Here is a 25,202-nt window from a genome sequence, read left to right on the forward strand (position 1 = left end):
CGCAGTATGCACGGTCTAGCTCAGGTTCTCGTACAGCAGGTGGCCATGGCGGCTGCCACGCTGGGCTCCGACCTGGCTCAGGGTCGGAAGGGGGTTTTGTTTTGGTCCCTTGGTTTTTAGGTTAATCCAATGGCTGGATCTTTGTTAATTGGGAGGCCCACCCTGCCTGGGAGGGCAGGACAGTGATGTGTAGAGTTGGAAAGGTCTCCACGGAGATGTTTCCGAGGTTGCCTGCCCATCAGTAGCCATTCTGAGCAGCCAGTAAGCAGAGCACCTTCAAGTCTCATAAAGTTGCTGTTGTGAATTCCTGTATTTTAATGAAAGTGGCAGACTGTGGTCAACGCAAAGAACAATAAATGACCTGTGTTAACCAGCCGTTGGAGGCAAAACGGAGATTTTAATACCCACAAAATGCCGTAAAGATGACCCTGCCTGTATGAAGCTTGGCCTAGAAGTGTAAAATCTCATTTTCTGAACTGAGTTATTATACCTCCTGATGTGGTGAGAAGCATAAAAGTCCCCTGCTTCGTTCATGAAGAACTTAGGGTGTGCCCTGGATGTGGCGTCCCTGCTCATCCAAGATCTCTTCTGAGGCTGCAGGGAATGGACCTTGTGCAAGCTTCTGGTCCCCCACACATCTGTCTTCACAGCTCGGCCTACAAGGCCTTTCTCCCCATTTTCTGCTTACCCAGTATCCACCCTGCAAGGACTAAGGCAGGTGGCCCTTGCCCTGAAGCTCTCCATTCAAATGAAACATTTTTCTCTCTTCATATTCACAGTACATTCACTCTGTTCTTTCCCTTGCATTATGTAAATTTGTTTGGATTATTGTTAGTTGTTTGCATGCCTGTTTATTATCAGGATGAATCCCTGTCTTACCCACACACTCACCTCTGGTCAGTAAATGTTTATACAAGTACATTTTCTGATAAGATGAAGGGAAGAAACAGAGCAGCCTGGAAGCCAGAGCACCTGAAACTGGATGGGGGAATACAGGTTGATAGTAAGGTGTGAGGAAAAGGCTGCAGCCCAAAGGCCCAGACTGAGGAAATAAACCTGTGATATCAGCACAGTTGACCAGATCAGGCCAGGCTTCCTTTCTCAGGACTAGGTCAGAGAGAAACTGCTAGCTGGAAAAGTGACTCTCAGATCCAGGAAAGAACAGCTGTTGCTTAAACAGTTAAATTACTTTATTTGACCAAATTGTACTGTTTCAGTCCTTAAAAATGAGGACATTGAACATGCTTAGTGATACATTTTTTTCTGTATTACCAACTTTTTAAGTTTGAATTCTTATTGCTAACATTGAGAACTTGGGACCTACAATACTGAGTTGTTAACTTAGGAAAACAAATGGACGTGCAGGTTTTAATATAAGTTCAACTATGCCTGTGGTGAAGAGCCACCAACAGACCTGGACGAATGACTGGATACAGAATCAGGAGTTCTGATCACCTTTCTCAAAACCAAATAGAGCCGAGACATGGAATAAGAACCCCAAGTAGGTGAAAACGAGAGAAGAAAAGTTTAATATCCCCTATTAAGAACTCATTACGGACTAGACGAGTGAAGGGAAAATAGTGAATCATGTAACGAAAAATCACGTGTCTAGTTTAAGGACGAGGACAAAGGTAGCTGAGGGACATCAGAACAGAATGATAGTATTTGCTAGGAGGTCATGTGGGAAGGAGCTTGAATAAGTTTGCTAACTTGTCATTGGTAGGCTTCCCCCCCTCCCCCAGCATTACTTGGAGTTTGTGTCTTAGCTGTTGGTTTTTCATGAGAGTCTTTTTTGTTTTGAGCAAAGGCGGCTTCGATGATCCACCCTAAAGAGGTGCCCCCTGAAGCCATCTTACTGGCAGTCTACCTTGAACTGCAAAACGGTAAGTAATTCTTCTCTCTAGTTAGGACTGTATCCCTTCAGAGATGGCTGGCTCTGTTGGAGGAGCATGCAACTCTTGATCTCAGGGTTGTGCGTTCAAGCCCCATGTTGGGTGTAGAGATTACTTCTATTTAGAAGTTTAAAACAAAAGGATTGTATCCCTTCAAAGAGCCCAAGGTTTTGGGTGTCTGGTTTATCTCTTCGAATTTGAAACTTTGTCTTCCTGGAAAATATTATGCATCAAGTTCTTCTAGAAGAAAAGTAACTAGGGAGTTTTTATTATCTTACAAATTCCTGCTTCTTATGACTTAACCATATTTTATCTGTGAAAATGCAGGAAAGCATAACTTCTGACACCTAATTATCATTAATCTCTACTAATTAATTAACCTTTCTCTTAGGCAGCCAAATGACTTGAATTGGGAACATGAGTCAGAGTGCCAGTTGCTAAGAGTTGTACACTGTAGTGTTTTGAACATAGGTGTCATTGATGAGTTTCACAGTAAATCAGTTCTTGCTGACAGTTATCCAAACCTAAATCCAGGTCATACCTCTGGGACACATACAACCTTTAAGGACGTGGCCTCTGAGAAAAAAGATTGTGGGCCCTATATAAGAGACAGCATGAAGTAGAGAAGAGATGTGAGTGAAAGAAATTAAACAGAAACATTAAGAGTTCTAAGTCGTGCCTTCTTTTGATCATGGGACTCCTTACATGGATCCCTCTTTTGGTAGTTTTTTTATAGCACTAAGTGCCTGGTACCCAGCTGGCCTTGGCCTCCTGAAAGGTGTGAATAGGGTTAGTGCATTGGTCCTAAGCGCCCTTCTTCCGTGCAGTCTAGCTGGAGACAAGTTCGCAAGCTGGGTTATACCTTAGAAAAACCTTAAGGCTTTTAAAAATCCCTTTGCCCGGGTCACACCCCAGGTCTCTTAACTCAGAATTTCTGGGGATGGGACGGAGGCATGATGTGGCCCCAGTGTATAGCAAAGGTTGCAGACCACTGCTCTCCTAGACCATCTTTTACTTCCCTTGCATGATGCTGGTGGCTTGCTTTGTACATGGTGGTATTGTTTATGCTTTTTTTTAATGGGAAGTGTTTTTATAGGTAATACCCAGCTGGCCTTACAGATCATCAAAAGGAATCAGCTGCTCCCCGCAGTGAAAACACTGTCTGAGATGAGAAAGAAGCCAGTGTTCCAGCCTGTCCACCCGATCCAGCCCATCCAAATGCCGGCTTTCACTGCACAGAGAAAGTGACATATTTGCTCTCGGAAAACTGTTACTTGAGACCCAGGGGAGTATTTACGGGCCTTTTCATTTGTATCGCAGCAAAATGAATAAAAGACAGATGGTGAAAGGTGCTAGTTTTGAAGACACAATTTTGAAATGATTCTAACCCCTGGCTTTTTGGGTTTTTTGTTTGTTTGTTTTTGTTTTCGCCAGAAGCTTACTTAAAATTAAGGATTCACAAACTCATTTTCATCTGTTTTTCTTTAATCTTACATTTTGAGCCATTATGTGATGTATCCGTGTCATAGACAATTAAAAAATCATCTTATCAGAACAGTCTTGTATAATCACATTTTGTCTTTCTTGTAACTGCTGGGCAATTTTAGCATCTGAGGTTTAGTGTTAAAGTTTTAAAGCCTGAGAGACCTGTGAGCAGTAGATGAGTAGCCAATCCAAAAGCTGATCTGGGGGCAGAGAGGAGGGGAAGTTGATGTGTTTTCTGCCTGGTTATGACTAAAAGGACCAGAAAATGCATAGTAGAACCCATAGGGCCAGTAACATTGGCTTAAGAAGAGATGTCTGGTCTGATAGGAATCACTTGCTTCAAGATTACAAATGAAGACAAACCAGGGTTAACTTTAGGGGGAAAACGCCATAATACAGACTCACTTTAGAAAAATTGGGTCAGGTCACCTGGCTGGCTCAGTTGGAGGAGCATGCAACTTTTGATCTCAGGATTTTGAATTCAAGCCCCATGGTGGGTGTATAGATTCCTTAAAAAATAAAATCTTTATTCTTTTTTTTAAGATTTTATTTATTTGAGGGGCGCCTGGGTGGCTCAGTCGTTAAATGTCTGCCTTCGGCTCAAGGTGCGATCCCGGGGTCCTGGGATCAAGCCCCACATCGGGCTCCCTGCTCTGCTGGGAGCCTGCTTCTTCCTCTCCCACTCCCCCTGCTTGTGTTCCCTCTCTCGCTGGCTGTCTCTCTCTGTCAAGTAAATAAATAAAATCTTTAAAAAAAAAAAAAAAAAGATTTTATTTGAAACAGAGAGAGCACAAGTGGGGGGAGGGGCAGTGAGAAGCAGACTCCCTGGTGAGCAGGGAGCCCCACACAGGACTGGATCCTATGGCCCTGGGATCATGACCTGAGCCAAAGGCAGACAGTTAACCAACTGAGCCACCCAGGCACCACAAAAAATAAAATTTTTAGAAAAAAAGAGGGGCAACTGTCACTTGGTTGGGTGTCCGACTCTTGATTTCAGCTCAGGTCAAGATCTCAGGGTCGTGGGGTTGGCCCTGTGTTCAGCGGGGAGTCTGCTTGAGGTTCTTTCTCTCTCAAATCTTTATTTCATTTTTTTAAAAGATTTTATTAGATGGGGCGCCTGGGTGGCTCAGTCGTTAAGCGTCTGCCTTCGGCTCAGGGCGTGATCCCAGAGTCCTGGGATCAAGCCCCGCATCGGGCTCCCTGCTCCACTGGGAGACTGTTTCTTCCTCTCCCACTCTCCCTGCTTGTGTTCCCTCTCTTGCTGGCTGTCAAATAAAATCTTAAAAAAAAAAAAAAAAAAAAAAAGATTTTATTAGAGAGCGCATGAGGGGGGACAAAGGGAGAGGGAGAAGCAGGCTCCCTGCAAAGCAAGGAGCCCGATGCAGGGCTCGATCCCAGGACCCCAGGATCGTGACCTGAGCTGAAGGCAGATGGTTAACCAATTGAGCCACCCAGCCACCCCTAAATAAATCTTAAAAAAAAAAAAAAGAAAAAAGAAAAATTGGGTGACCTCCTGGTTGAGATCGTGTTTAGTAGGTTCATCAAAGCTTGCTATTTAGAAGTGTCCCTTGCTGTCTACATCTCTTCAGTTCCCTAGTTTGGAGACCACGTTCAGATAGGGAAGTATGACATACCGGCTGACTCTAAATGCTTCTTCACTTTCATGCCTGGAGAGGAAAGTGTTTGATAACAAAGCACATAATTTACCCAAAACTTGATCTTATTCTGTTGCTGAAATCACTTTAGATAGGGATATTTACTAGAACAGGATATCTGTGATGTAACTAGACATTGCCCACAAAGGACTTAAAGAAGGGGGGAGGTTTTTTCCCACTTTTTTTTTTTTAAAGACTTTATTTATTTGACAGAGCACAAGCAGGGGGAGCAGGCAGAGGGAGAGGGAGAAGCAGACTCCCCGCTGAGTAGGGAGCCCGATGCTGGGCTCCACCCCAGAACCCTGAGATCATGACCCAAGTTGAAGGCAGACACTTAACCAACTGAGCCAAGGTGACTTCTTTTTCCAGTTAAACATGGGATGGGTGGGCACATAGGGGTTCTTTTGCTCTTTTAAGGGCCACATTTCTCTTAAAATTTCTCTTTACAGAGTAAATTCTTTCCAGGTAGATACTGAAAACTGGCCTAGTTTTCATGGGCCTCTCAAAGCCGTTTCCAGATGAGGCAAGGACCCTTAAGCTTCACTGGTGTTTGGTCCAAGTCTGTAGCCTCTGCTTTCCCAAGTCCCAGACAAGCAGCAGCACTGTGGGACCCATTCAGATGCTGCAGGATGGTAGGAGAATTGCTTGGCCTGGACATTTTTTGGAGAATGAGTCCACAGACCTCATAAATTGGTAGGACCCCACAGGGTCTTGGTAGTGTGAAGTTGGAAAAGACCTGTTTGTTGTACTTGAGGACAATACATCTTTGGAGAAATCTCAAGAAATAAGAACTTTCCTTGCTTGCTGGTTGGTTTATGGGAAAGTAGAAATGGCTACAGGGCAGGTCATGTTGCTGTGTTAAATAAGAATACATTTGGGGCACCTGGGTGGCACCGTCGGTTAAGCATCTGACTCCTGGTTTTGGCTGACGTTGTGATCTCAGGTTCGTGGGATGGAGCCCCGGATCGGCTCTGCGCTCAGCACAGGGTCGGCTTGGGACTCTCTCCCCCCAGTCCCTTTTCTGCCCCTCCCACCCCCACTCACTGGCATGCTTTCTCTCAAATAAATCTTTAAAACACACACACACACACACACACACACACACACACATTTGGCTGCTAGTAGTAGACAGTGGGTTCATTATATCAACAAAGATTGTTTTTCTCTCACTAAAGAGGTGGGTACATAGGCAGCTGCTGGCCTTGGTTCTAGTGCTCAGTGATGCCCTCAGGGACTCCGCTCCCATTTTCCATGTCACTGCCCTTAGCATTTGGGCTTTTGTCCCCCGTCACAGGACATTCCAGCATTATATCTGCATTGAAGGTAAGAAGAGGGTAAAGGCAGCCTGTCCTCATAGGAGACTGCCAGGAACAAAGTTTTCCCAGAAACTCCCAGCTTCACATCTCCTTTGTCAGATCAAGTCAAGTAGCCATCCTTAGCTGCAGGGAAGGCTGGAAAAGAAATCACCAACAGTGTCAGCTGCAGTTGGTAGGATAGTCCCTGCACTTCTTAAGGGGAGGACAGCTATGAATTCTTTCTGATGCCTTGTTGTCAAATGAATGGTCCATCAGCCCAGCTTTGTCTTCTGTAGCTGCCCTGGGCAGATCCCAGCACATTTAATGCAAACTCTTCATTTCCAAGACTGTTCGTACTAGTTGCATCAGCCAGGAAGCCACCTTCCCACCTATTCCTGCCCCAATTTGTTAATGCCACCTTTGTTAAGTGGGGTAATCCTAATGTGCTAAAAGATTTTAGATGCCACGTTCTGAAATTTTTCTCAGGTGTCCCCATTTCTTCCCCCTTTGGGTCTCTCTTGATACATAACCTTTTTTTTTTAAGATGTTTTATTATTAGAGTGCAAGCACAAGTGGGGAAAAGGGAGAGAAACAAGCACTCCCACTGAGCATGGAGCAGACGTGGGGGCTCTGTCGCAGGACCCTGGGATCATGACCTGAGCTGAAGTCAGACGCTTAACCGACCCACCGAGGTGCCCCTGATAAATACCTTTTCTCCTATGGTATATGGTTTTCTGTAAACAGGTGTGGATGTTGTAGGCATCAATCTTAAATCTTATTTGTTAGGGTTGTATATATATCTATAAAAATATAGATATATTTTTAAGATCTTATTTTTATTTTTTTAAAAAAGATTTTATTTATGTGAGCGAGAGAGAAATCACAAGGGAGGGAGGGGCAGAGAGAAGCAGGCTCCCCACTGAGCAGGGAGCCCTATGCAGCACTCAATCCCGGGACTCCAGGATCATGACCCAAGCTGAAGGCAGATGCCTAACCAACTGAGCCACCCAGGTGCCCCAAGAATCTATTTTTATGTAATCTTTACACCCAGCTTGGGGCTCCAACTCAAAAGCCTGAGACCAAGAGTCACGCTCTACCGACTGAGCCAGCCAGGCGCCCTTAAGGTGGCAAATTTTTAGAAGAAACTCCTTAGCTTCTGTTCAACTCCACTACCCATTCAGCTTCAAAAAGGGGCAAAATTTACAGACCCAAGGAGAGTGCGAATGCAAGTGTCCCCCAAACCGTAAGGTACTCACCCTCAGAAGAGCTGGAGCATTATGCCCCTGGCCCTCACGCCATAGGATGGCCCCCTGCAGAGCTCCACACTGCCAAGTCCTTGACCGGTCCTGGCCTACCTCCACCCACACACCTCCGCCAGCTTGTAACCGTGCCGCACTTTCATAGCAACACACCCTGGGATTGCCACCACTCACGAACTCCACTGTCGCCCCTTACCCAACCTAAGTGACCAAGCCAGTGACTTGATCTCCTGAGGTTTTTAACCAGTTTGCAGAATGAGGGTGCCTTTCCTCAGGAACCCGTGTGAGGATTAAAGTGAGGTGATGAAAACCAAGTGCACCTGGTCGACCTTCACTACCAGTGAGCTCACGTGCCCTTCCTGATGCCCACACCCTGCTCAGCCTAGGCATCCTCCACACTTCCTTCCCTGACTGTTGCCTCTCTCAGTCTCCCATCCATTCCCCTTTTTGGAAGCCTTCTGGAGAAAATATGACTTAATGGACCTAAAGCCAGACTCTGACTGGCTTCATGTCTTGGTTCTCTCACATACTGGAACAAGTTTGATCTGGAACAAGTTGTTTTGCTTCTCTGTGCCTCAGTTTTTTCATCTGTAAAATGAAGATACTAATGGTACCTCCTCATTGGGCTTAATGAGGTTTAAGGCCTTAGCCCTTGTTATTTCTGGAAGTACCTTGAACTCCCATATGGGAGCTCCATGATTTTCGCTGTGTGATATAAAGGATATCAAAGCAGCAACTGTTTCCTGCTTTATTAAGGAAACGTTATACATTATTACGTTACTGAGGTAGCTCTGTAGGTGGCTGGTAGGAGCAGGGGCTCTTTAGGTAAACTGCCTTCACTTTGGATATGTCCAGTGTTAAAAGATAAACTGTGGCATATTAAAAATTTTAAGAGTTTATTTGAGCAAAAATTGATTCGAATTGGGCAGCATTCAGTCTAACAGAGGAGCTCTGAGGGGCTGTACAACATGATAGACATGGCAGAAACGGGAACAGGAAGTTATGCTTGAAAAAAAGTTATTGCAAAGTTACTTTAGGGGTGCTAGGGTTCTATCAGGCAGATAACTGGTGCTGATCAGGTGATTCCTGATTCACTAGTTCAAGATTCCATTTCTGGGAGACCCAAAACTAAATCGGTTGAGGCTTAGTTTGGTGATGAGGGTCTTAGCATAACTGACTCCATTTGGAGATTGTTGTCTTGTTTTTAATACCAGTATCTGTGGTTTAGTAGTTGTTCAGTAAATACTGGCCTCCTGTGTTCTCATCCCATTCCTTCCTACCTTGCCCAGTCCCTTGCCCTCCGGTGAGAAGAGCTCACAAGTCTCCCTAACTCTGGTTGCTCCTCAGCCCAGCTATGACTGACTACAGGGCAGTGCTGAGTCCTGCCCAGGGTTCAGGAAGACCTGCAAGGGCTCGTCATGGTACCTGCTCCATTCTCTCTAGTTTCCGTAGACCTCTTCCTTACACCCCTGGTGTCACCCAAACTGGATTCTCTGCCATCACCCCAAAGGAGTCACCATTTCCCCCTTCCTAGAAATTCCTCTCTTCTAGTTTCAGCATGTCAACATCCTAGCCATCGCACACTACCTCTCCGCAGCCCTCACCCCCAAGGAGATTCATTTCTCTTAAACCCCAGCTCTTCATTCATGCCAGCCATGCTTACCAAGGATGTGTTCTGGGCTGGTGAGCTTTTTTGTTGAGCAGATCTTAGGCACACTGTATGATCTGTTCTTCGTCAGGTATTTTCCTCTCCCTCCTGAATGGTGAGTACTTTGAAGACAGGGCTGTACATTATACAGTGTGTGGATTGTTCTAGAGGAACAGAGTCCACTAAACAGAATTTTTGGTGATTTTTTTCTTTCTAGGCCTGTCAGTGTCACCGGACCCACTTCTTTCAAGGTGGGGGTGGCCTATTAACATAACCCCCAAGGTTCATTGGGTCTTGGCATCCTTGACCCTCTGAGCCTCATCAAATGAGATTTAAATAGTGGCCCAGGATGGGTGGGTTAGTGGTCAAACTCAGCTGGCCCAGCCTAAAGTAACCAAACCCAGACATACACAAAGCAAGCAATTTACACATTCAGCTTCCCTTTCTCCCTGGGGAGAACAGGGCAAAAATACAGGCTCTGGGGTAGGAGTGGGTGTGCCACGGGAGGAGGCAAGAAGTTCATTAGCCCCCTCATTTGGGGCAAAGGGGATCCGTGTGGTGACAAACAATTGTCCTGGAGGATTTAGGAGGATTTGGCCAAGTGTCCCTGTGGGCCCCAAGCCTCCTCCTAATCCCGTCCACATTTCAGACTACTTAGGATCGCATTAAATGTCAAAGCCGGCGTTTAGGGAAATATCTACATTTCGTATGCATCGCTCGGGTCAAAAGAAAAGCTGAAACGAACCTTCGAGCATTTGGCGCGAGAGGCTCTCTGTGTGGTCCGGAGTGTGAATGGGGAGGGGGGCCGGCGCCCTCGCAGCCTCCCCGCCCAGGAATGCGGGCTTTTCACATGTAGAAAATGCTAATGCTTTGTTCCAGCCTCGGCCTCCCGGAGGCGCGGAGGCGCCCGGCCGGATTGTCACAGCTGCATTTGCATGTGAGCGGCCCCTTGTCCCCGTCCCCACCCCCACCCCTCCCCTCCCCCCAGCATGGCTGGGCTGAGGACTTCTGGGACTGCTGGAAAGACCGCCTGCAAATGTCCTCTGCCATCCCTTAATCCCCGGTCAGGCCACAGGTAGCTATTCTGGAACTTTCTGAACGAACATCCTTTTCCTTGGCAGCAGGCAGGTTAATTTTTTTTACTCCAATTTCCATTTTATTTAGCACGTTGAATCATTTCATATAAAATATTCCATCGAGAAAGATGAAGGCGTTGGATGAACCATTCACATCTGTGCCGTTGTGGAGGACATGTGACGCTTTGCAAGGGCTCCATTTCGCGTTTCCTCCTCAGAGTGAGCAGCCGAGAGACCTCAGGTAGCTGCCCATGTGCGTGTGCCTGAGTTTCTACGGAAGGGGACACCGCCCACAGGTTGTGGAGGAGGCCGGAGGTCCCGCAGCACAGCGCACCCAGCGCAGACGCCGTCCCGGAGGCCCAGGCAGTGCCAGGCGGACTCGATCCTCGGAGCCCAGGGCGCCACCTACCGGCGGCGTGGTCGACGCGGCGAGCGAGCCCCCGAGGAGTGGCGAAGCTGTCGGCCCGGAGGTCCCCTTCTCCGCCCCCCGCCACCCTCTCCCCGCGAGCGTCAAAACCCATCCTCACCCGAGAGGACCCCGCACTTCCCAGAGCCGAGCTTTAGCTCTGGCCGACACCGGGGAGCCAGAGGATGCGGGCGGCAGAACAGGATCCTGCCTAACACAGTTTTCGTCAATGATTGCGGTGTTTATCTGATTAATTTCATTTTTTTTCATTTTATTTACTTTCTTGTATTTATTTGGTTTTTTGTTTAGTTTCTTTATTTAGTTTTGTTTATTTTACTTTTTTATTTCCTTTATTTCGTTTATTCCATTTCCTGATTTTATTTGGTTTATTACTCACATTCATTTCATTTCACTAATTTTATTTCATTAATTCCGTCTATTTCAATTTCTCTTTAGTCCATTATTTAATTTAATTTTAATTTAATTTTATGTCATTTAATCTCATTTGTTTCATTTCTTTATTTGTGGGTGAAGGAAAAAGGTGGATACCTTTTTCATCCTCTTTTGAGGCTTACGTAGTCTCCTGCATATGAGTTTTGAGAAATAGTGAAAACAAATACTACCGTAGCTAACTATTCAGGGTGTTTGTCTCATCTCCACAACCAAATCTGAAACACCTAAAAGTCCAAGGCAAGGTTTGATATCATAATTGGGCCAGGGAAATGTGTTCATTGGCTGAAAGTCATTAATACATATTTCTCCCGTTGGCGCAGTGTAAAACACTCATTGTGTGTCCTGTCAATCTGATTTCTAAACTCCAAGGCACCTGCTCTGAGCAAGACATCCTGCCAAGCATACAGAAGAGAAGTCAAGCTCAGAGCACATAGTCCTAGCCTCGAGAGCTCCAAGCCAAATAGAGGATGGAGACAAGGACCCAAGAATTCAGACAAGGCTTCCTGGAAAGTCTCATTTCAAGTGGGCAGATAGGGAGGGGCAGGAGACTGCTGCAGGTGACTGGACCATAGGGGCCACATTCCAGATAAATAAAACCGGGAAAGAAGGTCTCTGTCACACTGCAGACTGTCAGGTGCTGGAGGGAGGGTGGTTTGTACTATGAGGTAGGCAAGGGGTCTTTCTTCAGGGAGGTCTCAGTTCTCAGACCCTGTGGTCCTGTGGGTTCCATAGAGGAACTTAGTGATTGTCAGTCTCCTGAAAGACCACGTACATTACAGTGTGTGGCCTGTGTTTTTCTGGGGAAGGGGAGAGTAAGTCACCATTTCTTTGCTATCAATTCTCTAGAAGGCTTTACGAATTGCATTTCTAAATTTTCACCTTCCCCCTTTTATTTTAAGAATGATTAAACATTTATGTAGAAAAAATGAAAAAGCTGTTTAACGAACACCTTTATGTCCTAAATCCACCAATAAACACTTGGCTAACATTTGCTTTAGCAAGCTTCCCCTCTTTCTTCAACACACACATACCTCCAGTTATTTATTTAACTAGTGAACTTTTGAGAGTTAAGTTGCAGACACCATGGTACTTCACCACTGAATGCCTCAGCCTGTATCTCTAACAGGGCCGTTCTGTACATAACAGAACGCAATTATAGCCCCCAGGAAGTTTAACATCAATACGATAGATAATTTTATTTAGTAATACACAATCCATATTTAAATTTTCTCAGTTACCCCCACAATGTCCTTTACTGCCGTTTTCCCCCATGGTCCGGAATCCACTTCAGGATCCTGCGCTGCATTTGGTTGTCATAGGTGCTCTTTAATTCAGAACATTCCCCAAGCCTTTTTGGTCACTCATGACGTTGATAGTTTTGAGGGCTCTAGGCCAGTGGTCTTGAAAAAGTTCCCTCTACCTGGATTCACCCAATTATTTCTTGATGATCGGACACGCATTTTTATGAGTTGGAAGCCCATTGTTCTCACTCCTGATACCCCGTCCCCCAAGCTGCAGTAGCTCTGCTCAGATGCCAGGACTGTGGTTTCTTACGAAGCTTTCTGCTCTTGCTTTCCTGTCCACATTCCAGCAGCCCTGTCTCCACACCACACTCAAAACAACCCAATAGGAAAGCACCAAGATGACCAAATTCCCCTGTCTGAAACTGGCACATTTTCCAGGTTGAGAAACTCAGTTTTCTACTGCCATTTAATTACTGCGGCTTTCATTAGCACTGAACACTGGCAAGAGAGCAGTCTGGGAGATACTGGAGGTGAACCCAGGCAACAGCCAAAATGCTGCTGTGATCAGGGAAAGTACCACAGCGGTGAGAAGCCGCTAGCTGTGGCTGTTCATGCTTGACCCACATCTGGTGAAATGCTGGGTGGACAGCAGTCTTGAGTAAGGACTATCCCATCCGCAGGTGGGGCAGCTCCCCTCCCTAGCTCGCATTAGGGCTTCATGAGTCTGCAGATGGGTAGGGATGGGAGGGGATATAAAGAAAGAAGCCTCCCTCCAATCCTTGGACCCCATGGCTCCTGTTGCCACAGTCAGTAGTAGGACCAAGGAGCCTGCTTGGACGGGATTCCTGCTGTCCCCGTGGGAAAGAGCTCCCCAGGAAGGGCGGGGCTGGCAAGGGTCCCAGTGAAGACATTGCCCAGGCATGACTCCCAATGAGACTCTCATCACTCAAACTGGGCAAGAGACAGGTTTCTTTTGGGAGGTGTCCCGCTCTGCTTTCTTTTTTTTTTTTTTTTTTTTTTTTAAGATTTTATTTATTTATTTGACAGAGAGAGAGACAGCCAGCGAGAGAGGGAACACAAGCAGGGGGAGTGAGAGAGGAAGAAGCAGGCTCCCAGCGGAGGAGCCTGATGTGGGGCTCGATCCCAGAATGCCAGGATCACGCCCTGAGCAGAAGGCAGACGCTTAACGACTGCACCACCCAGGCGCCCCCCACTCTGCTTTCTAATTTGTATGTGATGCATCCACTTGTCCAACATCTCTTCCGGGAGCTGGCTTCAGGGAAGGCAGAAAATGCACAGACTCTAGAGCCCAATTACCCGGGTCCAAGTCGCAGGTGTGCTCCTTCCTGTGCGACCTTGGGAAACTTACTGTCCTCTCTTGCTACAGTTTCCTTCTTTGTAAAATGGGATTGTGATAATCTGAACCTCAGAGGCCTGTTAGGAAGCCTATATGAGGTAATATTTGTAACGCTCTGGGAACAGTGCTCTGCACTTCTGAAGTACCAGGTCAGTGAAGATTAAGTCAGTCAATGCCGGGCTGCTATCCATGCCACATGGAGATCGTGAGTCCAGCTCTCCCCGACGGTGTGGGAAAGGAAGAAGGATGGGTTCATAGGAAAGTCTTGAGCATTGGAATGAGGCACTCTTGGGATCGAACCCCAGCTCCGCCACTTTCTGGCTGGGTGGCTGGGAGGCTGTATGCAGGTGGCTTGCCCTCTCTGGACCTCAGCTTCCACATCTATAAAATAAAAGAAGGCCCATTCTGTAGGGCAGTGTTAAGGAGGAGTGCCTCCCTGGCAAACACAGCTCAGTAAATGGCCTCTAGTCATTTTAGGAGTGGTTCTTTGAGTTTCTGATTTCTGCCTGTTAAAAAATTTAGTCTGCTTGGGTGGAAGGGAATAGTCAGAAGGGGCCTCCCCTGGCCTGGTCCTTGCCTGGAGCCTCTGATTTTCCCAAGTTTTCTCTCCTAGAGAGGGAAATGGGCTTTTTCTTCCTTTCTGGCGTTTCATAAAAACAGTGTGAAAATCCCTGAAAAACCCACCCGTGGCTTCATGGATCAGGAATCAGAGGTCACTAGTAGCCCCTCATTTGACCTCTGCCAGCCCCTCAGAGGCCAGAGAAGAGCAGTAGCTAAAGGCTAGCCTGGCATTGCTGTGATAATTGTCCTCTCCACTTCAAGTTGGAATGTTTTATAGCACTCTGAGTATGGGTTTTATCTACTGATCTGTCTGTCCATCTATCTATCATCTTGAACTCAAATCCAGGCTAGGCTGATCATGAAAATAGCAGGATTCTGGGAAGAAATGACAAACTGGTCCCTCATGCACTGATTCATTACGTAAAATTCATACCACAAAGGGATTCAAAGCCCCTGGAAACCTGCCTGAGGCAGCAGAAACAGCCAAGGATGGTCTAGACTTTTCTAGGTATAGTCTTTGTATTTGGGGAATTTCAACTATGCTTCAGCTGTTCGAAGATTTTTTTTTAAAAAGATTTTATTTATTTATTTGACAGTAAGAGAGAGTACAAGCAGGGGGAGTAGCAGGGAGAGGGAGAAGCAGGCTCCCACTAAGCAGAGAGCCCTAAGTGGGGCTTGATCCCACGACCCTGGGATCATGACTTGAGCTGAAAGCAGATGCTTAACCGACTGAGCCACCCAGGCAACCCTGTTCAAAGATGTTTTAAAATCAAAATAAAACGGTTTTGTTTGTTTGTTCGTTTGCTTGCTTTAAATGAGAGTGGCTTTCTGAAAGGGTCACAACAAGTGGCTGACTTGGCCCACAGGAGTAGTTTAGGCCTACCCGCCGAAAGGATGAATAGAGGCAGCCGAGAGGCCACAGTGGAGGGTTTCCTATCTGAGAAGGAGAAGGGCATGTGTTCATTATAGTCCAAAGTAGAGGTGAGTTTAGGGCGCTGTTTGGCTGGATTTTCCACCCTTCGAAATCCTGCTCTGCTTGGAAAAGGTCTTAATTAGTCTAGCGGCCTTCACTCAACCTGCCTAGCCAGTGTTTCTTTTTTTAGAGGGTGATCCTACTGAATTAAAATTCAATTAATCCAACTTTAAGGGCAAGAAAAACTATTTGTGAAAAATCATTAAACAGCACATAAAACCCTTTGAGGAACAGTGACCAGTAGGAGAACTACAGCCTGGCTTTTGTTAAGGTACTTTGGGCCCAACGAGTTAACTTTTTTAAGGAATTTTAACAAGATAGTGGTCAAAGTGGAATTTGTTCATGTCGTTTATTTAAGGTTTTACAAGGCCCTGAAAGGAGCCCCTCCCCTGGGTCTGGAGAAGAGTTTGGTAACAGCATGGTGAGAGGTAAGATCTTTGGGGGCATTTGAACCCTGTGAGGAAACAAAACAACCGGCCTGAAAGACAAAGAGGGTGCGGGGTCTGTCCCAGGTTAATGGGGACAGGATAGCCAGGGACTCAGAAGGCAGCATGTGCGCTGGCGGAGTCCGGGAAGGCAAAAACACGTGCCCAGAAAGAACATTATCAGGAGAACTGGTGAAATGTGGATACAGTCTGCGGAATAGGTAATAGGATTGGATCAATGCTAAATTTCCTGATTTCAGTAACTGTACTTTGGTTCTTTAATGTTTGTATTTTTAGGAAATGCACAAGGAAGAGATTAGAAATAGAAGGGTATGAAGGGCAGGGTGCCTTGCTGGCTCAGTAGGTTAAGTGTCTGCCTTCGGCTCAGGTCATGATCCCAGGGTTCTGGGATTGAGCCCCACATTGGGCTCACTGCTCAGTGGGGAGCCTGCTTCTCCCTCTCCCTCTGCCTGCAACTTCCCTTGCTTGTGGTCTCTCTTTCTCCCTGTCAAATAAATAAATAAAATCCTAAGGAAAAAAAAAAAAAGAAGGGTATCCTATCTCCTCCCAAGTGGTTCAGAAAAACAATTACAGGGGTGCCTGGGTGGCTCAGTCGTTAAGTGTCTGCCTTCAGCTCAGGGCATGATCCCAGCGTTCTGGGATCGAGCCCCACATCAGGCTCCTCCACCATGAGCCTGCTTCTTCCTCTCCCACTCCCCCTGCTTGTGTTCCCTCTCTCGCTGGCTCTCTCTCTGTCAAATAAATAAATAAATAATCTTTAAAAAAAAAAAAGAAAAGAAAAACAATTACATATATAAAATTATTTATACATCTATAATTATATATACACACATACATAACACATGCATATACAGTTGGCCCTTGAACAACATGAGTTTGAACTGTGTTGGCCCACTCACCTATGTGTGAATTTTTTCTAATTAATACAATACAGTACGGCAGATGTATTTTCTCTTCTTTTTTTTATTATGTATTTTTCTTCTTAATGACATTTTCTTTTCTGTAGCTTACTTCATCGTAAGAATACAGTTTATAATCCATATAACGTACAAAATACATGTTAATCCACTGTGTATGTTATCGGTAAGGCTTCCAGCCAACAGTAGGCTATGAGTAGTTATGTTCTGGGGGAATCAAATGTTATACATGGATTTTCAACTGCAGAGGGGGCGATGCCCCTAACCCCATGTTGGTCAGGGATGTGTATGGCACACATTCATGTACATGTAACATGTAAATACTAATGTACAGGGGCATCTGGGCGGCTCAGTCAGTGGGGCATGTGATTCTTGATCTCAGGGTCATGAGTTCGAGCCCCACGCTGGGCGTAGAGATTACTTAAAAATAATCAGGTGGACACCTGGGTGGCTCAGTTGGTTGAGCAGCTGCCTTCGGCTCAGATCATGACCTCAGGGTCCTGGGATTAAACCCCACGTGGGGCTCCCTGCTCAGCGGGGAGTCTGCCTCTCCCTCTACCCTTCCCTCCTGCTTCTCATCTCTCTCACTCTCTCTCTCAAATAAATAAAATCTTTAAAAAAAATAAATCTATATATAGGCACATAGAGGAGGCAGGGAGAGAGAGAGAGAGAGATAATGCAAATAAGGGAAACTTAACATTTAGGCACTCTGGGTGAGGATCTATGGGAATTCTTTGGATTATTATTGTAATTTTTCTCTATATTTAAAATTATTTCAAAGTGTAAAGTAAACAAAAATAAAAATAAGTAAAACTAAATAAGCTTAAGAAGAGATAAAAGCTAAAAAAAGAAAGAGTGAAAGAAAGGGGGTGGTATATAGGGACATACACAAAATGCTCATATCTGAGGACGTTCATTGGTTTCTTCCTGCCTGATAACAGCCTCAGGAGGTGCCAGCCATCTGCTCAGGAATTAGGAATCTCCCTAAGAAAGGCCTGCGACCAGACCGGGAAGACCTAAGGCACTTGCGTACTGCAGTCACTGAAAACCCACGGTCGTCCGTGCATCCAGCAGCCGTCATCCAGTGAGGAGTCACTAGGACCACTGGTGTCCAGAGCAGAGCTTGCAACTTAGCCCCCACCTCCAAGGAGCTGGCCTTTTTATATGGGACACAACCGTGTATAGATTACGGCAGTGTGGTTTGACAGAAAGCTATGCCGCAGGAATGTGGGAGTCTGTGTCTACGTCTGGGGAGGGAACCTGCCAGAAATGACTTACTCCCCAGGCGGACACTTGAAGTCTTTTTTTTTTTTAAGATTTAAAGATTTTATTTATTTATTTATTTATTTGAGAGACAGAGAATACAAGCAGCAGGTGTAGCAGAGGCAGAGGGAGAAGGAGAAGCAGGCTCCCCATTGAGCGGAGAGCCGGATGCGAAGCTCAGTCCCAGGACCCTGAGATCATGACCTGGCCCGAAGGCAGACGCTTAACCGACTGAGCCAACTGGGCGCCCCTTAAAGTCGGTTTGAAGGCTGAGTAGCAGTGGAGGGGACAGTCTGTCAAGCACAGAGGCCAGAGACAGTGTGCCACTCCCTAGCAATGTTTCAGCAAGTGCACATGGAGCAGAGGCACCCGGCTGGAGGCTGGACAGCTGAGTCACTGTTGAAAGGCTTAGAGGAGGTCAGGGTTTCTGAGCTGGGATTTGAAGAGGAGATTGCCACGGATGTGTGAAAACGATTACACACAGACGGAGGGAGTGTCTGGTACAAAAGCACAGAGGTCAAGAACAAGCAAATCCCAAGGTGAGGGCTGGTAAACACCTGGAGCCCATGAGTCTGCACAGGTGGGGTTGTGCAAGGTGTTTGCTTCTTACCTGGGCCTGAGTGCTTTCAAGTCAGTTCTCAGCCTAGAGCCTGGGTCAGGGGCGACCCAGGAAAACAGCCTGATTTTACATATGTAGAACAGAGGGAATTTCTCGGAGAGATTTGGTGGGACAGGTGATGGGACCCAGAGGTCAGCTGGAGCAGGAAGCTGCTGCCACTTCTTGCTGGAGGGTCAGAGGTCAGGGGTCACCTGCTGGAAGCTGAAAGCACAGCAGGCCCAAGACTGGAGCCCCAGAAGACACGCAGCCACCGCTGAAGACTGGAGGTGCTACCCAAGGCAGAGAGAGAGAAGGGGAGAAATACCCTGTTGTTCCCCTTCTTCCCACTCTCCAGTCCCCTCGCAGCCTCCTCCCCACCAAACCCAGCAGAAACCAACGGTCTCAGGAACCCGCAGAGTACAGCCAGGGTCAGCACCTGTGCTCTGAGGCACAAACCCAGCAGGGAAGGGCGAGAACAGGTTTGAGGGCACACAGGCCCACAGGAGCCTTGTCAGGATCTCTCCACGAATGGTGTTTTGTCCTTCCCATAAATTGCGCGGTCCTTTTGGTACTAGTACAAGCATAAACCAATTCAACCGCACCATTTACCTAGCTACTCAGGCCAAAAACTTTGGAGTCACCCCCACTTCTACTTCTTCACTTACGTCTTTCTCTTACCCAACCTGTGAGGAAATTGACCCCCTTCCCTCTCTGTTCCCTGACCCAGTTTCTACTTACAGCACGAATCATGAGAAGACAGTAAACTCCATGTTCATTCATATGTACACTGTCTGTCGCCTCCTTCAAGGTGCATTCCCAAAGTTGGGCACATAGTAGGTGCTCAGTAAATATTCATTAAGGGAATTCACCTGTTGCCTCCTTCCCTCACTGTATTCACTTGAATAAGCCACTCCGCTGGTCAGTTGGCAGGTAGGCTGGAGGCTGGCTGTTCCTGCATGGCCTCACCACATGTCCGTTAGTAGGCCAGCCATCCCAGGGGTAGAGGGGGTATCTGGGCCTCTTGTCCTCCAACAGGTTGGCCTAGGTGGTCACAGGGGTTCAAGAGAAGCAAAAGGGCTAAGCTTCCAAAGCTCAAATACTTTCAGGTTTCTACTTATGTCATGTTTGCTACTGTCCTGTTAATCAAAGCAAATCACATGGCAGTGCCCAGAGTCTTTGTGAGAGGGTACTACCAGACGACATGAGCACAGGGAGGCACGGACAACTCTGGGACCACAATTCCTACAATCTCTTCCAACAGGTGAACATGGTGAATTTCAGAACAGAGTGAACAGCTAAAGTGCAGTGAGGGTGGGGAGGTGGTGGGGTGGAGAAATGACTTCTAACCCAGCGTAATGGAAAAGCCCTGGACTCTGAGTCAGCCTTTACAGGATAGGTGGATTCTGATGGATGACGCAGCGGGTAAGGACGGTTCAGATGATATAGCATCAAAGTGCTTAGGGAGAAAAAGTATAATTAGCAATAATAATAGTATACATCACATCATTTTCTGAGCTTTCCTATGTACCAGGCTCTGTGCTAAATACTTTTTAAAAATTTATTATTATTATTTAAAGATTTTTTATTTATTTCAGAGAGAGAGAGACAGAGATAGTTCAAGAGAGCATGAGCGGGAGGCAGGGTGAGGGAAAGGGAAGCAGACTCCCTGCTGAGCAGGGAGCCCGATGTGGGGCTCGATCCCAGGACCCTGGGACCATGACCTGAACCAAAGGCAGATGTTTAACCAATTGAGCCCCCCCGGCACCCCTTACTATTATTTTTTAAAGATTTTATTTATCTACTTATTTGAAAGAGAGAGAGTGAGTGAGTGGGTGGGGGTGGGTGGGGAGGAGCAGAGGGACAAGTGGACTCCCATGCTGAGCACGGAGCCCAATGCGGGGCCGATCCCATGACCCTGAGATCATGACCTGAGCCAACACCAAGAGTCGGATGTTCAACTGACTGAGCCACCCAGGAGCCTCATGAGCTAAATACTTTTAAAGCATTATCTCATTTAATCCTCATCATCATCCAGAAAGCTAGGATCTATCTTTACTCCAATTCTATAGAAAAGGAAAACAAGACCTACAGAAAGATTTTTTAGATCACCAAAAGCACAATCCATAAAAGAATAAATCAATAAATTGAATAAATTGGACTTCATAAAATATATAATTAACACAAAAGAGAATGAAAACAGTTGGAACCAGACTGGGAGAAAAATCTTTGCAAAGCATGTATCTGATAAAAATTTATATCCAAAATATATAAAGAACTCTCAAATAATAAGGAAACACTCAATAATAAAACACCTCACCCCTAAAAAAGGCCAAAGCTCTGAAAAGATCCTTCCATGATTTGCAAGTAAACACACAAAAAGAAGCTAAACATCATTAGATGGTAGAGAAATACAAATTAAAACCACAATGAGGGGTGCCTGGATGGCTCAGTCAGTTAAGCCACTGACTCTTGAATTCACGTCAGGTCATGATCTCGGGGTGGTGGGATAGAGCTCCTCGTCAGAGTCCACACTCCGCATGGAGTCTGCTTGAGATTCTCTTTCTCCCTCTCCCTTTACCCCCCTCCCACTTGCACACATGCTTGCACATTCTCTTTCTCTAAATGAATAAAATCTTAACATACACACGCGTGCGCGCACACACACAATGAGAGACGACATGCATCTAATGCTAACACTAAAAAACAAAACTGACCATACAAAGTTTTGCTGAGGATGTGGACAAAATCGAACCTCCCTGCTAGAAATGTAAAGCGGTACAAGCAATATTTGAAAACCATTTTGTAGTTCCATGAAAAGTTAACATACATCTACCCTCTGACCCAGCCATTCCACTCATAGGTATTTTTCCAAGGAAGAAGATATACCCCTCCAAACAAAGACTTGTATTTGAATGGTCATAGCAGCCTCCGTGTAGCAGCCCAAACCTGAAACAACCCAGTGACCAGCAGCAGATGACTAAATCGACAAACTGTAGTACGTCCACACAATGGCATACAACGCAGCGATAAAAAGAAACAAATTACTGATTCACACAACTCAGATTAATCTCGAAGTCGTGCTGAATGAAAGAAGCCAGATCCTCATCCCCGAAAAAGTACAAATTGTACAGAAGAATATATATTATGTGGTTCCACTCATATAAAACTCCAGAAAATGCAGATTGACCTTTAGTGACAGAAGGCAGAGCCGTGGTTGCCTGGGGAGATGTTCGGTGGAGGGATTATCAAGGGGCTCAAGAAAACTTTTGGGGGTGAGATATACTCATCCTTGTGGTGTGGTGACGGGTTTACTGAAATACCCATGAATCAAAACTCGTCAAATTGTACACTTTACGTGTGAATAGATTGGGACCCATGGGTGGCTCAGTTGGTTAAGCATCTGTCTTCGGTTCAGGTCATGATCCCAGGGTCCTGGGATGGAGCCCTGTGTCAGGGCTCCCTGCTCAGTGGGGAGCTGGCTTCTCCCTCTGCTTCTGCCTCTCCCCCTGCTTGTGCTCTCTCTGTCTCTCTGACAAATAAATAAATAAAATCTTTTTAAAAATGTGAATAGTTTATTCATTGTATGTCCATTATACCTCAATAAAGCTGTTGTTGTTTTTTTTTAAGACTATTTATTTGACAGAGAGAGCTGTTTTAAAAGAAGGAAGAACCTTAGGGACTTAATCTGGCAGAGACTATGCAATAGGCTGGAGTGGGAGTGTCCTAATTATCTACTGCTATGTAACAAATGGCCCCAAAATTTAGTGGCTTAAAATAACCACCGTTTAAATTTATTTCACAACTTCGTGGATCAAGAATTCAAAGTGGCTCAGCTGAGTGATGCCCTGCCTGGCATCAACCTGGTGGTATTCAGGTTATAGCACGGTCTGGAGGATCCGAGATGGCTTCACTCACTTTCCTGGCACCTTGGCAGGAGTGGGTGAGAGACGAGGCTCTGGGCCCCTTTCCTTCTCCGCGGGACTCTCCAGAAGGGATGTCAGACTTCTGACATAGTGGCTCAGGCTACACATGTGGAAGCTGCCAGTTCTTGTAAAGACCGGGCCCAGAAGGGGCATAGCATCACTTCTGCCATGCTCCCTTGTCAGGAGCAGCCTAGACTCTGGAGGAGGTTGCAATAGACCCTCCTTTCAGTGAAACCTCTGGGAGCCCAGGACACATAGAAGAGCCAGGGGCCAGGCAAAAGAAAATGGGTCTGAAGCAGCTGAATTTGGGTTTGCATAGATAGGTGGTGGCAGGGCTTGTGTGGAAGAGTGCCAGAAAGGGGGGTTTGAGACAGAGCAGAGAGGTCCTTGGTCATCAGGTTAAGCAGTTCGGGTAACTGGGAGCACTTGAAATCTGAAGCAGGTGGAATGAGTGAGGGTCAGGGTTAGGCTGAAAAAGGGAAATTTAAATGGCATACAGACTTTTCAGCTACAAAACCAGAGAGCATCTGGAAGCAGCAGCTGCTCAGGCTTAACAGTATCTACGGATTTAGACATATTTTGATTTTCTGCTATATTCATTTAAAAAACCACCTTTATTGTTTTTTGCCCCCTTATGAAAGATGCACATTTCGTTTCAGAAAATCTAGGCTGGGAGCTTAGCTTCAACATGGTGGGCCACCAGCAGCTGCAGAGGGGGCTGGAGCAGAGAGTGCCTGGAGGAGGGATGGCCACTCTGTTAGGGAGGGAAGGAGAACACGACTGGTTGTAGGAGACACGGAGGGCCGGCGGAAGGTGGTGATGAGGCAATGACAGGTTTAGGCGGTAGGCACTGGGCGGAATAATGATGATACAAAGCGACTATTAAATGTGTGCTTGAGCATGTGACCGGTGCTGTACTGAGCACAGTTCATCCAGTAGCTCACTGATCCCTGAGGAGCTAGGTCCTTGCACCAGGGCCACCACAAGCATGAGAAACCTGAGGTGCAGGGAGTCAAACTAACTTGCTCAAGGTCACACAGTCAAGAGTAGCGGAGCTGGGCGAGAAGCCTAGCTGAGCTCTGCACTGCACTGAACTACCAAAGCTGCGTACGGATTTTTTACCTTTCGTAGGTACAATTCAGGTATCTCTACTGTAGTCCATACATTTCTAGGTGACTAGAGCTTACATTATATCACCTGGTTTGCTGCTATTCTGAACTCAGGGTTGTTGAAAGCAGCCGACACACTTCTGTCAAACGATTTCAAGGCCAGAGTCAGGGTAGAGTCAAGAGTTGGCCAGGTGTGTAGCACCCCACCCCACCCCCTCAACTGGCAGGATGCAGGCAATGATTCAACAGCTTCTGTTAAGCTGGTACCCCCCCCCCAACCATGGCTCAAAATAGCAATTGTGATGTAATCTTTGTTTAATGTGTAAAAAGAATACTGTGGTGACTTATGTACTTAAAAATTATGTAAATGCCCCCTCAGGATGCTGGTGAAAAGTGCAATTTTGACATCAGAACAAGCGGATGTGTCAAATATTTAATTAAAGGACCAGATGAAAAAAAGCAAATGATGGAAATGTGGTCTAGCCCCCCACCCCCCCACCCCACCCCCAGGTCTAGAGAGAGCAGCAAATGTCATCTTTGAAAACAAAATATGAGTACAGATGAATTTGAGAAAATATGCAAATTTGCTCTCTATGTAATTTTAGGGCTGGTTTCTTTTAAAAAGTGGCTATTAAAATACAAATGATTTATTTTCAGGGTTCAGGAATGTATTTATACTCCGTTTCTAATGTTACCTAGTGGAGGGAAAACTGGAAGGCTGCTTGCTCCTCCCTTGCTAAGAGAGGGTGTTTATTAGCTAGGATGGCAATGAAAAATTTAATACTAGTTTATGGCAGGGGACTGTCTTGGGCCTTTCATCTGGATATGTGGCTCTTATTCCTTCCATGGATAAGCTATAGCCTTAGGAAGTCTAATCCTAATTTGTTCTGTATCACTATACCGTATTTTAAAAACCCAACCATATTTCTATACAAGTGGGGTTAATTAGTTGCTTTAAAGATTACCTTCTTCCCTGCCTAGGTAAATGGCCGTACTGGAAACTAGGAATGTGCTACTTTAAACACTGACACTGCAACCCTGTTTCCTGGCAATGTCCTGTCAGTCCAGGAAAGGAAAGAAAGGGAAGCTACTTCATGAGGAGAAATCAAAACCCTTTTTCTCCCTTCTCTTTCTTTTTTCTTTTCTTTTTGGTTTATTCTGAGCAATTGTCCCCAGGAAACTAACCCACCAACCGCTGTCAAGTTTGATTCCTGTTCCTGGAGTTACACCTTCCTGCTCTTCCAGGATGTCTCAGCTGGCTTTGCATCTTGTCATCCACTTGCAAACTATCTTAGTGTCTTAGGACCAGGAGGACTGTAGCGTGTTTTCCCCCCCTCGGCATCTTTTTTTTTTTTTTTTTAAACCTTTTTAGATACCGGAGGGTGGGGCCAACCAACAGAGAGTCAGCAGGGCTGGCCTATCCCTTTTCTGACCCTCTGGGGCCATCTTCCTTCTGGCAATTCTCTTCCCCCATCTGTTTTCCTCTTGTTTTTGTTTAAAAAAAAAAAAAAAGAATTAAAAACAACCAAAGAAAGGAAAAGAAGGAACCCTAGAAATACAACAGCTCTGGAGCAAGGCCAGTATGGTAGAAAGTAGTATCGGACTGTGTAGATTCCTGTGCGGCGTGTACGTGTCCACGCAG

At 46.0% G+C, this 25,202-nt stretch overlaps 1 protein-coding gene across 6 annotated transcripts in view; it reads left to right on the top strand.

Annotated features, from left to right (window-relative positions):
* Nucleotides 1-3,447, top strand: part of CNOT10 (CCR4-NOT transcription complex subunit 10) — a 79,939-nt gene extending 76,492 nt beyond the window's left edge. For 5 of the 6 annotated variants that reach the window (XM_026496688.4, XM_057315923.1, XM_057315925.1 and 2 more), the window contains 2 exons: nucleotides 1,808-1,883; nucleotides 2,989-3,447. In XM_026496688.4, coding sequence (XP_026352473.1) covers nucleotides 1,808-1,883; nucleotides 2,989-3,140 — 228 coding nt within the window. In that variant the 3' untranslated portion in view covers nucleotides 3,141-3,447. Of the gene's footprint in view, nucleotides 1-1,807; nucleotides 1,888-2,642; nucleotides 2,683-2,988 lie in introns of those variants that run through there. The other variant, XM_057315924.1, reaches the window with a different exon arrangement.
* The last annotated feature ends 21,755 nt before the right edge of the window (nucleotides 3,448-25,202 follow it).

The sequence above is a fragment of the Ursus arctos genome, unplaced genomic scaffold (assembly GCF_023065955.2).
Source record: "Ursus arctos isolate Adak ecotype North America unplaced genomic scaffold, UrsArc2.0 scaffold_20, whole genome shotgun sequence".
NCBI lineage: Eukaryota > Metazoa > Chordata > Mammalia > Carnivora > Ursidae > Ursus > Ursus arctos.